We start from the raw sequence: 15080 nt of genomic DNA on the forward strand, positions 1-15080 counted from the left end.
TTGAACAAAACCAAAACAGTCTTCGCAACATGAGCAAGCTTTACCATATATCGTAAATGTACTGGGGTGGGGCTGTCTTAAAAAACTGTGTGGCAGAGTTCATTTTAGGAAACCAGCCCCCATTGTGCAACAATTTTTCTTGTTATAAAATTGGGTGCGCATTAGATTTCCACTTTATGTAAGAGCTTTAATGTCATTCCTACCTTAGTTTTCTACTTTGGACATATAGAAACTGGGTGTGCGTTTGATTTAAGGGCGAGTTAATATCAGGTAAAGACTGCCTGCCATTAATGGAAGTCGACTGTATATGTATTTTGCCTTCGTTGTGTTGATAAGTAGGCTGCAAGTCTATGTTCTGTATGTGCACTCATTTCCGTCCCACTGGCCTCATCACTGCTACCCTCCAGTTTCAACACACAAAGGCTATTTCCGATACTGTTTGCTCACCTGGCCTTTGTTGATGTGAACGTGAATAGGAACCGCTGACGTCTTTGCTTCAACAGGACTGCCCGACAGCGACAGCAGTGTCTCGCCCCGCCGCACTGGTCGTGCTGTTGTTGGCCGCTTCCTGTGAATGCAGGCAGGTAACAATCCGTTATTACAGAGCAGGAAGTAAAAAAAGGCCATGCTGATTTGTAAAAAGACACTATTGGCAATAATGAAAAACTAACGTGTTGCTGATGATTAGCATGCTTTTTTTTTGCAACTTTACTTAAAGGTCTGACCAGGCTACCATAAAGATGCACACGGAAAGTTGTTGGAGGAACTTCCTAGAGCAAGGAAGGAAATTCTACAGAGGTAAAACGCATCAGTGAGCACACTTCTGAAAAAAAAAAAAAAAAAAAATTGAGGACACCTAAGCACTTATGAGTTGTGAATGCGAAAGCATTAATGTCCAATTGAACGCCGATGATCGGTCCAAATTAACTGCTTGTTGGCAAGCGAGCGCATTGCGATGCTGGGCGCATTTTGATTTGACCTTACCGAGGCGCAGTTAGAACGCAGGCGAGAGCTTGCGCAGACAAGGAACACAGGCTTCTGAGAGCGAGAGTGACCGGGCGTTGCCCTCTCCCCTCCCTAACACCTAGAAACTATAGCAGAAAGCTCGGAACTGATTTCAGATCTGATATCAGCATAATAAATTACATTCACACATCAAATTTCATCAAGTTAGCTACATAAATAACGGAAATAGTTTTCATTGCCATGTCCTAACTTAAGTAAATAGGATGAAGAAACCCGAATTTGTAGTTCAGTTTTGACCATAGTATTCGAAAAACCATTCATTTCAGACAGTGCACACACAAAAAGCGAGAAGCAATGACAAGGCTCACTGTCAACATTGGTACGTTGCCGTTTCCAAATTAAGGCTACTAGTTGCACGCGCCGGCTCTTCCATAAATTATGTGCGACTGCGTTCATGTGTGTATTTTCACATATAATCATGATATTCTTACTCTTACTCAATTAGCTTCTGAGATGCACTGTTCACCTCTTATCCCAAATGGGCAACAAGCCTTCGATACAGCTACGCGTGTAAACAACCACCTCATTCGGCTGCCTACAGTGTCAGTACTGGCATCAGCATTCCTGCGAGGAAACTACACGTTCCCTAAACGAATATACATACTCAGTCTTATTCTATGTCTACGTTATGGAACCCATTAAATGTGTGCATGAGAAGAGTACAAAGAATGATAAGTAGGCCGTATAACGCGAGCGAATGCTTCATGCTGTCTCGGAAACTTGAGATTATGTGACTGGCAACACTAGATGCGCGGGAACCCAATGTACTATCAGCGCCAAATGAAACTTGAACAGGGGAGCACGTGGCACAAGTATAAGTGAAGGTATAGTGCGCGCGATCCCCCTAGAGTGAAATATTTTCGCTTTTGTTCGGGTTCTTATATTTGAAAGGCAGAAAATAAAACTAAAAGAAAAGAAACTAAAATATTGCAGTTCATGGCGAGTATTGTCGTACGGTTCGCCGAAACCACAAGTGCTATCGGCGCCAATGAAACGCGAACAGCGGCGAGCATGGCGCAGTTTGCACTCGTATTATTAGAGATACATTCGCTCGTGCGGTTTGCCGCTTGTGCGCCCCATTCATTCTTTCGATCGGCAAACTTGCGTAGCGCGGTATCGTTGGCAGCTGCGACGGTGGCCGGCGTGGGCGTGCCGAGCGCAGTGCGGCCAAACAGGATGTGTGCGCCTGTCAAAGGGGGTGACTGGACGGCGCGCACTATATATTCACTTATGCTTCGGCCACGCGCTCCGCTGTTAAAGTTTCATTTGATGCTGATAGTACATGTAGTCATCAACCGTCTCGGCTTACTTTGCACTTGCCATGGAGAGATAACCCAGTTTCGCCCGAAAGGCGAAGCATCGACTGCGATAGGAAATTAGTAGACCGCTACACGAAGTAAGGAAAGCAGTTTTATCGGCTGAAGTGGATCGTCACAGAATACGTCCTGCTTCGGTCCACTGAAACCCTTCCGGGCTGCTTTGCTGGCGAAAATCCTCTCCTCCTGTTTGTGCCAGTCCCACCCGCAAGTTTTGGATTCTCCGAACGTCCATGATGCGGCCCGATTTCCGTCCGTCTCCGCCCACATGATCACTTTCCTTTTGAATGCGGATCATGATGAACTCGGCACTTCAAGCTGATAGAGCAGACGCAGAAAACAGGAAGACAGACGGTAGACTAATACCTAAGCACACAGAGGAAGCTACGGCAGCTAGGCTAGAGTGTAGTTAGGCTCGAAGCGCATGCGAGGTGGCCACATTGAAATGGCGACGGCTATACGGTAACGCGCATGCAATTTTTGGACCTGTTTTATCAGGAAAAAAGTGCGCGTCAGGTTCGAGTAAATAAAACAAATTGGAATAGTTTTACGTTATACCGGCCCTAGGGACAAAGACTGCCACCTGCTAAACCTGCTGCAGCACGTGCCTCCCTAATGTTTATTTGGCCCGCAGCGCCCTCGGCCTACTTTTCGACATATTGTGCCTCGGCTAGAGAGCGCCGCGCCGCTCGGCCCTTTCTAGCGTAATCTATAGTACACTCTGAATACAGCCACCCTAGCCGTTCCGACAGCATTGACAACAACCAGGAGTGGCTGCGCACGTGCTGGCCACTTGCCGGAGGCGCCGTCCATGGTGTGCGAAATGTGAACGGCTCCACTCTATTTCGGAGAACGTATCTGCTCGCTCGTTCGTGGCCACTGCCGGAGCACACATGCCAAAGCCAATCTGGTGCAGCGTTGCGACATTTCGGTCAATTTTCTGTTTGGTGCAGTTTGGCACAGGAACTTGTGTTTGTATCAAAATGGTGCAATTGGGACAGGAGTCCCACCCCTGGTCTCAGTATGTTTCTTTTTTGTTGTAATTTTTATGCACAAATTTCAGTATGTCTAACCAACTAGCAAGCAGTCAAATTTTCTCTTAAATTACATGCACTTTGCACCCCCTAATATATTGGAATATCATGCATTGCGTTGTAATGAGCAGGGGTCAGTTTTGGCATCAAAACATGAATTTTTATTTGCAACCTGCTACTTAAAGGCCAACTGCAATTAAATGTCACTCTGGCTAAATTGGCTATAAATTAGTAGTATATGTATGTACACACACACACACACACACACACACACACACACACACACACACACACACACACACACACACACACACACACACACACACACACACACACACACACACACACACACACACACACACACACAAAGCAGACGACAGACAGCTGGGGGTTAGCGGATATGACACAAACCTAAGAGCATGGCTTGCAATATTTTCTAGACAGTAGCGGGTGCCACTCTTGTCGCGGAACTTTGTAACATGCCAATTCTCAACGCTGCAGGCTCCACCTAATCTCTCTGGAGATTATGTGGAGCATTTTCATAGAGAGGAAGCATTTTCGTACTTTTTTGGCATAAAAAAAAATGTTATAGTTTTGCCAGCTTTTTCTGACACATGCACTTGTTCTTTAAACATAAAATATTGCAGTGAGGCAGCTTAGGAAGTGCACTACATGAAGCTATTAGGCATTATACGTGGTTCAACATTTTGTTGCAGTTCTCTTATCCACTATGCACTCTTCCTTTCTTATAAAAAATAACTGAGATGACACTTCCAACTTGCCATTAACTTTTGCTTAAATGAAGGTTCGAAACCTCTAGACCATAAAAAGAATGAGGCAAGCGTCAGAGTGCCTTAAGTAATTTATTATGTAGCACTTGTTTCCATGAACCAGTTTTGGCTTTGGTACCTAGGAGGTGTGGGTGTGTGTGTGTGTGTAAGGACACACCGGCTCGCTTCATTCAGGTGATCAATGTGGCCACCACACACGAATGAAGCCAGAGTAAATGCATACAGTACTTGTTCATTGTCACTTTATAAACATCATACCTAGCCTTACTGCTTTACTACGAAAGCAAATTTAATACCCCAGTCACACGGGCACTTTCAAAGTCCTTTGAATCAAAGATGCTTTACTTCAAGGGAAGATGCGCGCTGTCACATGGGCGCATCAAAGGAGGCCTATTTGAAGGGAGCTTTGAGTCAAGGGAGTCCGCGTTTGTCCTTTGAAATCTCAAAGCAATACTTTTGCGCCTGGTGTCCGACTGAAGAAAACAAATTCTCTATAAATACGAAAGTTCAATTTTTACCTGTTAAAAGAAGTTTCACTATATTATAGAAGTTAATAAGCACTAAACACTTTCGTGACACCCGCAGTTTCAATGATGAATGCGCTGGTACATCAGCGCCGGCACGGCCTGTCACAATCAGCAACATCGACGCAAAATGGGTCTTGGAGGGTTTACAGTAGCGCGATTAAAAGACACGGTGTTAACTTCCAACAGTGTTTGTTATCGAAGTTCAGTTCGTACTTTAATCGCGCTGCCGTTAACCCTACAAGATGCGTTACCAACAAGCCCACATTGCAACCCTCGTGAGCAAAATGGGTGCCATGTGTGATTTGGTTATCGGCTGCTACGCATCGAAGTGTCCTCGTGTTATTTTTTCCCGTCACTTTTGCGTTTTATAGTACGTTGCGGTTTATGTCAAAAGCTTCAGCGGAGACCACCTGGCGACCGTGTAACACTGATACATATCTCTTGAACTAATGTTCCTTTGAAAGCTCCATGCTCCTTAACATCAAAGCACCTTCGGTATGCCCGTGTGACTGGGGTATTACTCTCTTGACGGCACGATGATGTCGATGACGCTAGGCCTGGCATATCTCGACTAACCTTAGCGATCAAATTAGAACATCTTGCAAGCATTTCGCAACCCTTGCACTTGATCTTCACCCTTTCACAGATGAGAACATGGGGTAGTTTCTACAGCTTCCAAAGTACGTGTTGGTGCTCCATTTGTAACTTACCGAATGTCAAATTTCGGCGTGACAACAGGCAGTCCCGCGCCTCTACGGGTGGGGTAGACTGGCGTGTGCATGCTCACTTTACGAGCCTTCTTGGCTGGCTTTGTGGAACCGGGAGCCTCGTCCGTCACTTTTTTTTTCATGCCTGTAGAACGACGCTGGCTTCCTGCCTGCAGAAGTGAACATGGAGGTTGGAGTGGCTGGAGCACAATATGTACATATATATAAAAAAAAATTGGCCGCATATCTGCTTGCTTCGCTGCAAATGACATCGAAAGCCGATAGTCTTCTGCCACCCCTGATATGTAGCACCCTCTCCTCTCCCCTCTCCCACCCCTCACACTCTTCCCCTCCCCTCTGACTCCTCCCACGATGGATGCAATGAAGGTTTTGCTGAATTTAATTCAAATTTCCCATGTTCGCCCTGCTCTCGCACCATCTGTTGGGACCTTTTACTACTGTTGGCTTAAAACCGGCTACAGGGCCGCGGTTTCAGTCTGCTTGTCTTTAACGTCTCTTCGACACCATTTCTAACGCGTTGATTTTTCATTTACTAACATAAAAACTAGTTAAATGTGTATTCTTAAATGAACGCTGTGGATCACGGTTATGTACATATATTTTGCCTCAATTAAGCCTGAGGTTTTCTTTGCACTGTATAATGTTGACGTGTATTACCCTGTGCCACCAGTACTAGTAGCAAGCATGCTTTTAACTGCTTGGTTTTGGCCGGGCGCTTGAATCGAGTGACAGACTAAGTTTTTCGTATTTAGGTAGCCCAAGAAAGACTATTTTATTTAAAAGTTTGGCAGGTTGGTAGGCTTTCATCGCGTAATCGCAGCATGACAGAAAATAATGGACAGGAAGAGAGAAACACACACAACAGGCACTGAGACTCACAGATTTGTGAGGTTCCCATGTCAAAAAGAGACGCTGGCACTGTCTGTAGTGGAGGGCGCCAGTAATGTTGACCATCTGGGATTCTTCAAAACAAACCTAAAGCGAAATCTTGATGCATCCCGCGATCCTCGAGCTCCAGTATGGGAGAACGCAGGGAAGGAATTATGCTTGCAAAGGCTAGACGGGGGCAAGTGGAAAGAGTGTCTATGTTGGTGGTGACGCTTGCCTCCTGAAATCATGGGTTCGCGGCATTGAAATATTTCTATCTCGGTTATTAATGAACCAATTTGAAAAATTCTTGCCGTGGAACGCTCCCTAGAGGGCACGTAACAACTTCCGGTGTAAAACTGAAATTCGCTATGTGGCCTGGTGGGCCTTGTAAGGGCGGTAAAGTATGAAAAAAGACTTTTTTTTGCATGCAAGCGATTATGTTTATTATCTTAACCCCTTCACTACGAAGGATGAGCCAAGCTTGTCACTGGAATTTGTGCCGCTCCCACTGTTCCCGCTGGAAATTGTGCCGCTCCCAAATTCCCGCTGGAATTTGTGCCGAGCCCCGGCTCTATGCATCGATTGTTTTGCATAGTTATTTTCCTCTCTGGGCCTGTCCAAACTAAATCCCTGAAACGGAGTTGTGCTTCCAGGCTTCAGTGCGGATGGGCCGATCATGATCATACCAAAAGTGTGCAAAGTTTGTCAAAAAGGTAAAAGACTGATGAAAAGTTTTTTTCACACTATAACGAAGGTGGGCTTCATTGCCCTTAGGTAGGTATCACAGTATGTATCATCAGTTTCAACGCTACAATTTATCACAAAATAGCTTTTACTCGAAGATGCTGAGCTTTCCGAATCCCTCCATTTCTTCTCTCTTTAACATGACTCAAAGCGTTCACTCATCCCACGAAGGATGCCATTTTGGAATGACAGCTGACAACATAACAAAACAAAGATTTGTTAACAACTTCACTATTCAACAACCTTTTCGTGCTATCTGGTGTTGTTTACAAGTACAGAGCAGAGGATGAGCTGAAATTGTTTTCAGGTCTGCATGAAAAATAAAACAGCACTGAACGAGTTGGGCTCATCGTTCTTTTCTTTGCAGGTGCACGTCAAGGTAATACTGCACTCACCCTTTTTGCCTTTGCACTGGCCACAGCTGTCTTCTGCCTGCAAAGAAATGAAATGAAAACACAGCTGTCAGAAGCACTATTCATTAGTCTAGATTACATGAACAATGTCACAACAATGCAAATATGGAGTAAACAGGCACTGCAATGACAGCACACATAAGAACCCCATTGATAAGTTTCTTACGGGAAAGACCATGGAAAAGAATGCACGATCCAGGAAAACACAAGATATGGTAACCATTGTGGCAGAACTGCAGATGAGGCAGAAAATTACCCAGACAACTTTATTTGTAGTTTAATAGAAAGCCAACAAACAATTTAAAACCTGCTAAATAAAGTTTGACGTCTCTGTTTGACAGCTAGATAATGCTGAATGCTGAACACATTTTGGTGTGATCGTATCTGTGAATCGCACTCAATGAAACCTGCGATCTGGTGATTTAGCCATATGTTTGATAGTAACAACCTCTGTTCGCGCCCACGAAGCTCTTTTTTGTGTCTGCGCCCAGTTGTGTATATTAAAGTAACCGCGCAAGACATCATAGGTCACGACATGCAACATTCCACGTAAGCACTTCCGACAGATTATGCCGAGTCAACTGTTGCCGTTTCTGGATGTGACAACTGGGAAGGAAAACATAACCAACGGGAAACTGGTACACGTGACCCTATAGGAACTAAATGGGACTGACAGTTGAAAGAGTTGGAGCCGAGAATACTTAACACAGGAGCATATCAATGAGGTTGTACTCTACGAGACATGAAAGACATTAACATTAGAATGCTGAAAATGAACATGCAGGAAATAAATTATTGGACAATGCTGACTGAACTACATTTTGCTGTAATATTAATGACCATAGAAAAGAATTTCACTGGGACAAGTGGCACTATCCAAGCTACAAACTTCCAAAGCGAGCAGCGACCGGAAAATGTTCGGATGTATGCTGGATGACTAAGGGTGATCATCCTCCGACACCAGGAGGCAAGATTAAAATGCTGCCGCTGGAACTGTCACATGCTTGGACCCGATATGCGTGAAGGATGATCTCCGACAACCCACATCAAAAACATTCCTAGAGAACTGGCATCTCAAACTTGCAGGATACCACCCAGGACAACCTGTTTTGGGACACTTCTGAAGTTGCAGCGGCCGAAGAGGGCCACAAGAGCGGATTCCTAATGTACAGATTCTGTTTTGTAATGGGTGTTTTCAAGGGGAGCAAAAAGTAAAACATTCAACCCGTTCATGGAATTTACGTTTATGTTCGATTTATTGGTAGCTGCTTCTGGACGCAATCTTGGTGCAGCGTAGACTGCCGACTTAGTTGTGGTGCACAAAAAATTTGCTCAAAGTTTTACCCCACATAATGAACGCTCTTAACTTTGTATCGATTCTTCGAGAAAAAATAAAAGCGCATTTCTTATGTGAGTAAACATGATACAGTAGAGTTGAGTTTATTCAACACCAGTTACTTCAATTTTTCTGCTAATTCAATCCTGACCAAAGGTCTCGGCTGATGCCGATACATATCTATGGGCCCTAACTTCCATTATTTCATCTTAAAATTGGCATTTGACGAATAATTCGAACGTGATTTGTCAGCTTTGCTGCAATACAGATGTGTTAGCGGTGAAGCATATCAAGACTAGAGAGGGGCCAATGTCACTGTACATAGTACGCATTTCATAATTATAGAAGCACGCACGCGCTATCTCTGGTCACAGTACAAGCACCTAGATGCCTGATAAAGCAGCCATTCAGAGCTGTTCCTGACGTTGCTGAGATCTTCGTTTCACCCACCATGCATGTCTCGTATAAGAGGCTTAACGGGGCCTGGTATGCCTTTCTAGTTATATTTGTGCGTTAGCGCAGTGCACTAAAAAGTGGAGAAAACCCACCTGCGTTATTGGAAGGCTAGTGAAAAGGAATGCGGTAGGATGAAAAAACTGAAAGTTGAGGGCACATTTAAAGCTAACAAAAGAGCTGGGGTCGCTCTGAAACTCTGAAGGCCTGCCGGTAAGGCCTCTCAGTGCTCTCAAGGCATCTCAGTGCTCATACTGCGACAAGAGATTGGCAATTTTATGTGCAAATTAAGGAACACGTACTATGTCCCGTAACAGTGGCCCCTTTCCCCGCTTGGTATGCTTCACCGCATAACACGGCTGTACTGTGAAAGGCAAATACTGATAACTGAATTAATGGCGTGTTTTCGCGTATTTTCTTCCTTTTGTTTAATTCGACCCACCAGATAATTCGATTAGTTCTGTTGGTCGCATCAGGATCGAATTAACGGAAGCTGACTGTACATAGTAATACATGAGTGTAATCTACCAATCTAGCTTATAACAATCCTTCTGTTTAGAACTGCCCCCTGAAGCTACCGATCACTGAAACAGCACGAAAAGCATTAACTCACCGCAGTCGCGTGGCAGTCAATGGCCTCGCATCTGATGTCTCAGTTGCAGCTGAAGAGGCACTTGCAGCAGACGCCGATGCGGTGGCAACCGAGAAGTCTGGAATTGGTGCTACAGCAACGTAGAAAAAAAAGAAGTCGGATAGTCGAGATAAGTAAAAAGAAAGCATGAAAATGTGCTGGAAAGAAATCTCAATACAGGGGTGGGACTGCCCAAAGTCATTTTGGAGCAATTTGAAGCCGATAAAATTTCACTGTGAAGCAGTTTGGAGCAGGTCAATCTGAATTTGGGTGGAATAGTGAAATATGGCAGCACACTTCGAAACCATGACGAAACACAGAATATACCAACACAAAACGCATAGTAGAAGTGTGCCTTGTAGCTATAGCGTACTAAAGTATAGAAGAGTGTGTCGAGCGGCGGCACAGAGCATGCTTGTCTGCAAAGCCGAAAACATCGGTGGCACTACATTCGAATTATACATTCCCGCGCCGACGCTCATGATCATAGCGGAAAATTTTCTCAAATTATGCGGTCCAATCGATGCAGTAACGTAATTTCTGGGTCCCCATTTCACTACAGACCCAGAGAGCCGAAATCAACCCTGGGCTGGTATAACGCAAAACTATTCCAAACTGTTTTTATTGCGATAGCAATTATATGGACACTCCAGGCAGATTTCTGCTGTCGGTGGCGTCGCCGTGATGTTCTGTATAAAATCCAGGGAGTGATAACATTGTCGCTGCACGACGTATGCTGTATGTGCAAGTTAAAGCGTGCGAGGGTGAGCCAACGATTTGCGGCTCAATTTCGTGCGCGCAAGGAAGGAAAGCACGGACGAAGCGTGCCGTCTGCCGTTGCGTGCAAGGCAAAGGGGGAGGGGGGTTCTACTTTGGCGGCTGCTGAGTATGGCGCGGCCGCGTGGGCCTTATCTTGGAAGCGATCTGCGATGGGGACAGAGTGCGAGTGCTGATAGCTTCATGTGGGCTGCATTTTCGCCCCTGGGTTCGCATTGAAGCGAGAGGCAGCATGGAGGTCAATTCGCTCGCAGCTGCTGCCGCACTTGCTTACTCCAGTGTTTTGACAGCGAGTTTCCGCTGTCATCGAGATGTGTTCAAGGCTTGCTTGTGTGCATGTTACACCATGCTTGTTAATTCAGTCAGTAAGCGAATGTTAAGTTCACACAACCAATAGAACTACTCTCCTTACTTTGTGTAACTTGCCTACTAATATGCTATCGCAATAGATGCTTTGCCTTTCGGGTGAAACTTCGACATTTTAATCCAAATCTGCCATCAGCCCTTCGTAATGAGTCAAAATGGCTTAGGCTCGCCCATGTGGGCATTAAAAACCGATTAGAATAGTTTTATGTAATACCGGCCCTGGGGACAGAGACCCCCCCGCCCACTGAACACACTGCTACGCGCGCCTCCCTAATATCTGGCTCGCTCGCAGCGCCCTCACCCTACTTTTCGTTGTTTTGCACCTCAGATAGGGAGCGCGGCGCAGCTCGGCCCACTTGGCCCTTTGCTTTGAACTGTAGGGGACTTCGCCCTACAGTTCAAATCAACAGGGCTAATTTTTTCAAAGCATCGGCAATTAGGGACAGTGGAGGAGTTAGTTATGGGGTTTTACGTGCCAAAACCACGATCTGGTTATGAGGCATGCCGTAGTGGGGACTCCAGAAAATTTGGACCACCTGGGGTTCTTTAACGTGCACCTAAATCTAAGTACACCCGTGTACTTAGATTTCGCACATTTCACCCCCATCGAAATGCAGCCGCCGTGGCCGGGATTTGATCCTGCGACCTCGTGCTTAGCAGCCCAACACCATAGCCACTAAGCAACCGCGGCAGGTAACAGTTGAGGAAAAATAGACTTTAAGCAGGTAGAAATAACCAAACGAAAGTTATTTGATCGGTGGCTAAAATCAAGGCAAGAGTGAAATTTCACCCTCAACTAAGTACAATATATTGCTAGGCACGGCTAGGTGGCGTGAGCCACTGTCCGATTTAAAGGGTTCAACGTTATCAATCCATTCATCCACAACCGTATTCTAGCACTCTAAATATAGCCGCCCTGGCTATTCTGACAGCAGAGACAACAGTTGGGACCAGCCGCATGCGTGCCGGTCACTTGCCAGAGGCGCCAAATAAAGCCCAGTGCATATAAGCGCAATCATTGCGAGAAAATGTGCAGGAGGCACCATCACGCAGTGCGCGGAATGCGAACGGCTGCGCTCTTTTTCGGAGAAGAGATCCGCTAGCTGTTCGCGTCCACTGCCGGAGCACACATGCCGAAGCCGCTCTGGCGCAACGTGGCGCAATTTCGGTCAAATTTCTGTGTTTGGCGCAGGAATTTGCGTTTGTATCAAAACAGCGCAAGTGGCGCATGAGTCCGAACCGTGACAATAACAAGAAAAAATTATACTTCACAGATGCATGGAAATACAGCCAACTCTTGCATGAAAGAGAGCAAAGCTATCCAGTATAGACCACTTATAACGCAACCGTTTATAGTGCAGAACTGGATACAACGCGGCCTTTTCTGACTCCCGTTTACCCTCCCATAGAACTCCATGTGTACGCATACCACTTACAGAGCAGCCGCGCAAGACGAAATACCGGTTATAATGCGGCTTCCACGGGAAAATCTCGCTGACAAGGGCGGCAGCAAGCACGATTCTCAACAAAGTGCGTGCTGCCGACCGGCGTATGCATTATTCAATACAATCAAACTCTCGTTAAGTCGAACTTATTTAGCCGTACATCGGTTAATTCGGACTACTTTCAGAGCTTGGTGAGCGAGGAGCGCCGCAAATGTGCGACGCAAAAGAGCAAGAATGGCGCTAGCATCCAACCGAAACGAAGCGGCGGAGTCCGCATTGCCACAGCTATCAGTTGAAGTCGTACGTGAATGACAGCAACGCCGAAACACTTCGAGCCTATTTGTGTCTTTAAAGCCTGTATTGCGTTTACTGCAGCGCATAACACCGCGTTGGCCGTGGGCTTTCGTAACTGCGTAGTGGTCATCCACGATCGCATCGATAGCAGCCGCGGTTTTCTCCACGGCGGTTGCGGTGAACAGTAGTTTTGTTTTTACTTGGTATGCGCATCAGCCGCGTTCCTAAAAAACTGCCTAGTCGCCATTGATGATCACATAGATAGTGACCGCGGTTTCGACTGCAATTGTTGCAGCGAATGGTAGTTAATGCGTTGAGACTCGGTGCATGCGTCGTGCGCGTGCTTTCACAGCAAAGTTGCCGTTCATAATCGCCTCGGTAGCGGTCACTGTTTTTTCCGCAGCGGTTGCGGCAAACAGTTGTTTCATTTTGACTCTGTGCAAAGCTGTCGAGCTTGAAGAGCACCGGCTACATCGCGATTATATTTTCGCCAGTGAGCTGGCGAAAACGTAATTGCGATGTGCGCGCGATACGATAGTACAAAGCGTGTCCACACGCTTGGTCTACATGTTTCGCATACGTGCAGGGCTTGAAAATCGTTTTGATTATAGTGCGGTACCGCTTGTAGTGCAGATATTCGCGACTCCGGCGACTTGTGTTATAAGCGGTTTACACTGTATAAGGGAGTTCTCACACCCTTTGGAAGCCGTAGGGACCTGGTTTGACACTGCTTGAAATCTACCCAAAACTTTGCAAATGCCTTGCTATGACTGAGCTTAGAAGTACTCGTATATCGGTGTCTGCTATACACGGGACATGTTCCTGTATGCTGCGCCAGGTCTACCGATGCCAATGTCTGGCTACACGTTCCAACAGCCTGGTAGGACTGCGCTGCCGACTCTTCTTAATGATGGTTCCTCACCAACACCAGCGTCTAGCTGCACGTCCTTGCTGCCCCCTGGTCACACAACATGCAGATGCAGACTGCATTGCTGGATTTTCTCTGGCTCATATTTAATACTGACCGCGCTGACATGCTTTGCACACAGCCACACAAAAACCATTGTGGGATTCGCGAGGCAGGTTTCATTCTCGCTCGACTCTGCACCACCCGCGCTTTCTCGTTTCAATAGTTTCATTATTGCGTAGTGCTGCGCTGGTCTTGCTGGCTCGCGAAACTCGTACGAACTGCAAGTAGCAGGGATTTCGACTTCAATGTGATGTCGAGGGACGCCCGAACGGTCCACGCCACGCGGCCAAAAGCAGCTGTAGCAGCGAATCCACCGCTCTGCCTTCGCTCGGTTTCTCCATGGCCGCGCGTTTGCATATTGTGCAAAACACTGTACCGCCGTCTGTCGAGCTCCGTTTTACTCACCGACGGCAGCAAAGGGCGGTGATGGTGTATGCAACGTCACCACTCCCCGGTTGGATGGCAGGGGATTCGAATTGTGATAAAGGTATTCGGACCCTTCAGATGCAATTCCTCGTAAACTAAGTCTTTTCTTGACACAAAACAAGCGTTGTGAGGTTTCTGGAGTGGTATTTAAACAGTCCACGTCGACTTATTGTTTGCCTTTAGTGTCTTTAAGGAGCATTGCAAGGCCCTTTTAACCATTTTCACTGTTGAAAAGCGGCTGTAGTTGTGTTGGGTGAATGGTGAAGTCTCAAGTGCGATTCCGTTGATAGCTTGAGCTCACTGCGAAGGCAGTTCCGGAAAGGCCAGTTTGAAGCGAAGGAAATAAGTTCGAGGCAGAGCACGCTTACATCGAAAGCACCTCCCCATCGAAGCACAATCATCTTGCTGCAAAGGCAATAGTTCCAGAGATGATGCATCAGAGCTGCAGCGTTCCTATGTAGGGAGCACCTTTGCGTTAGAGCATGTTGGAGCCAGTTAGAGCAAATCGGAGCCAAACGACCTCAGAGCCGTGAAGGTCTGTGACCTTGATGTGGCGCAGTCACAGGAGACACTGGAGAGAGCGCCCGAAACGGAAAGAGTAGGCGCACCAACAGGGTTGGTCGTTGCGCCCACCTCGGAGAGCCAAACGAGGCTAGAGATAAGCGGTTCTGCCCCGATGGCCAAGCAGTGCGACGACCCTAGCCCACAAAACATTGGGGTCAATGCAAGCGAAGGTGTTGCACAGAAAAATGTAGGCTTGTGAGATAAAGACTGCACTGCATCGAAAGTATCTGGAATGCAGGGAAACGGAGTCTGATCAGCTGATCGTCAAGATCTGTTATACTTGTCGCATGCAAGTTCATGTTCCGAGCAGCCAGATGTTAACTCGTTACAAGGCCTATAGAAATCGATCAATTTGGTCGATAGTTTTGC

At 46.4% G+C, this 15080-nt stretch overlaps 1 protein-coding gene across 2 annotated transcripts in view; it reads right to left on the bottom strand.

Moving 5' to 3' along the window:
- The window catches only part of LOC119461468 (uncharacterized), a 37301-nt gene that overhangs the window by 4014 nt on the left and 18207 nt on the right, over positions 1-15080 (bottom strand). For both annotated transcript variants that reach the window (XM_037722785.2, XM_049672765.1), the window contains exons 5-8: positions 9852-9960; positions 7432-7468; positions 5405-5571; positions 448-568 (exon numbers count right to left, since the gene is read on the bottom strand). In XM_037722785.2, the coding sequence (XP_037578713.1) occupies positions 448-568; positions 5405-5571; positions 7432-7468; positions 9852-9960 (434 nt within the window). The remainder of the gene's footprint in view (positions 1-447; positions 569-5404; positions 5572-7431; positions 7469-9851; positions 9961-15080) is intronic.

Source organism: Dermacentor silvarum, chromosome 8 (assembly GCF_013339745.2).
Source record: "Dermacentor silvarum isolate Dsil-2018 chromosome 8, BIME_Dsil_1.4, whole genome shotgun sequence".
Taxonomy (NCBI): domain Eukaryota; kingdom Metazoa; phylum Arthropoda; class Arachnida; order Ixodida; family Ixodidae; genus Dermacentor; species Dermacentor silvarum.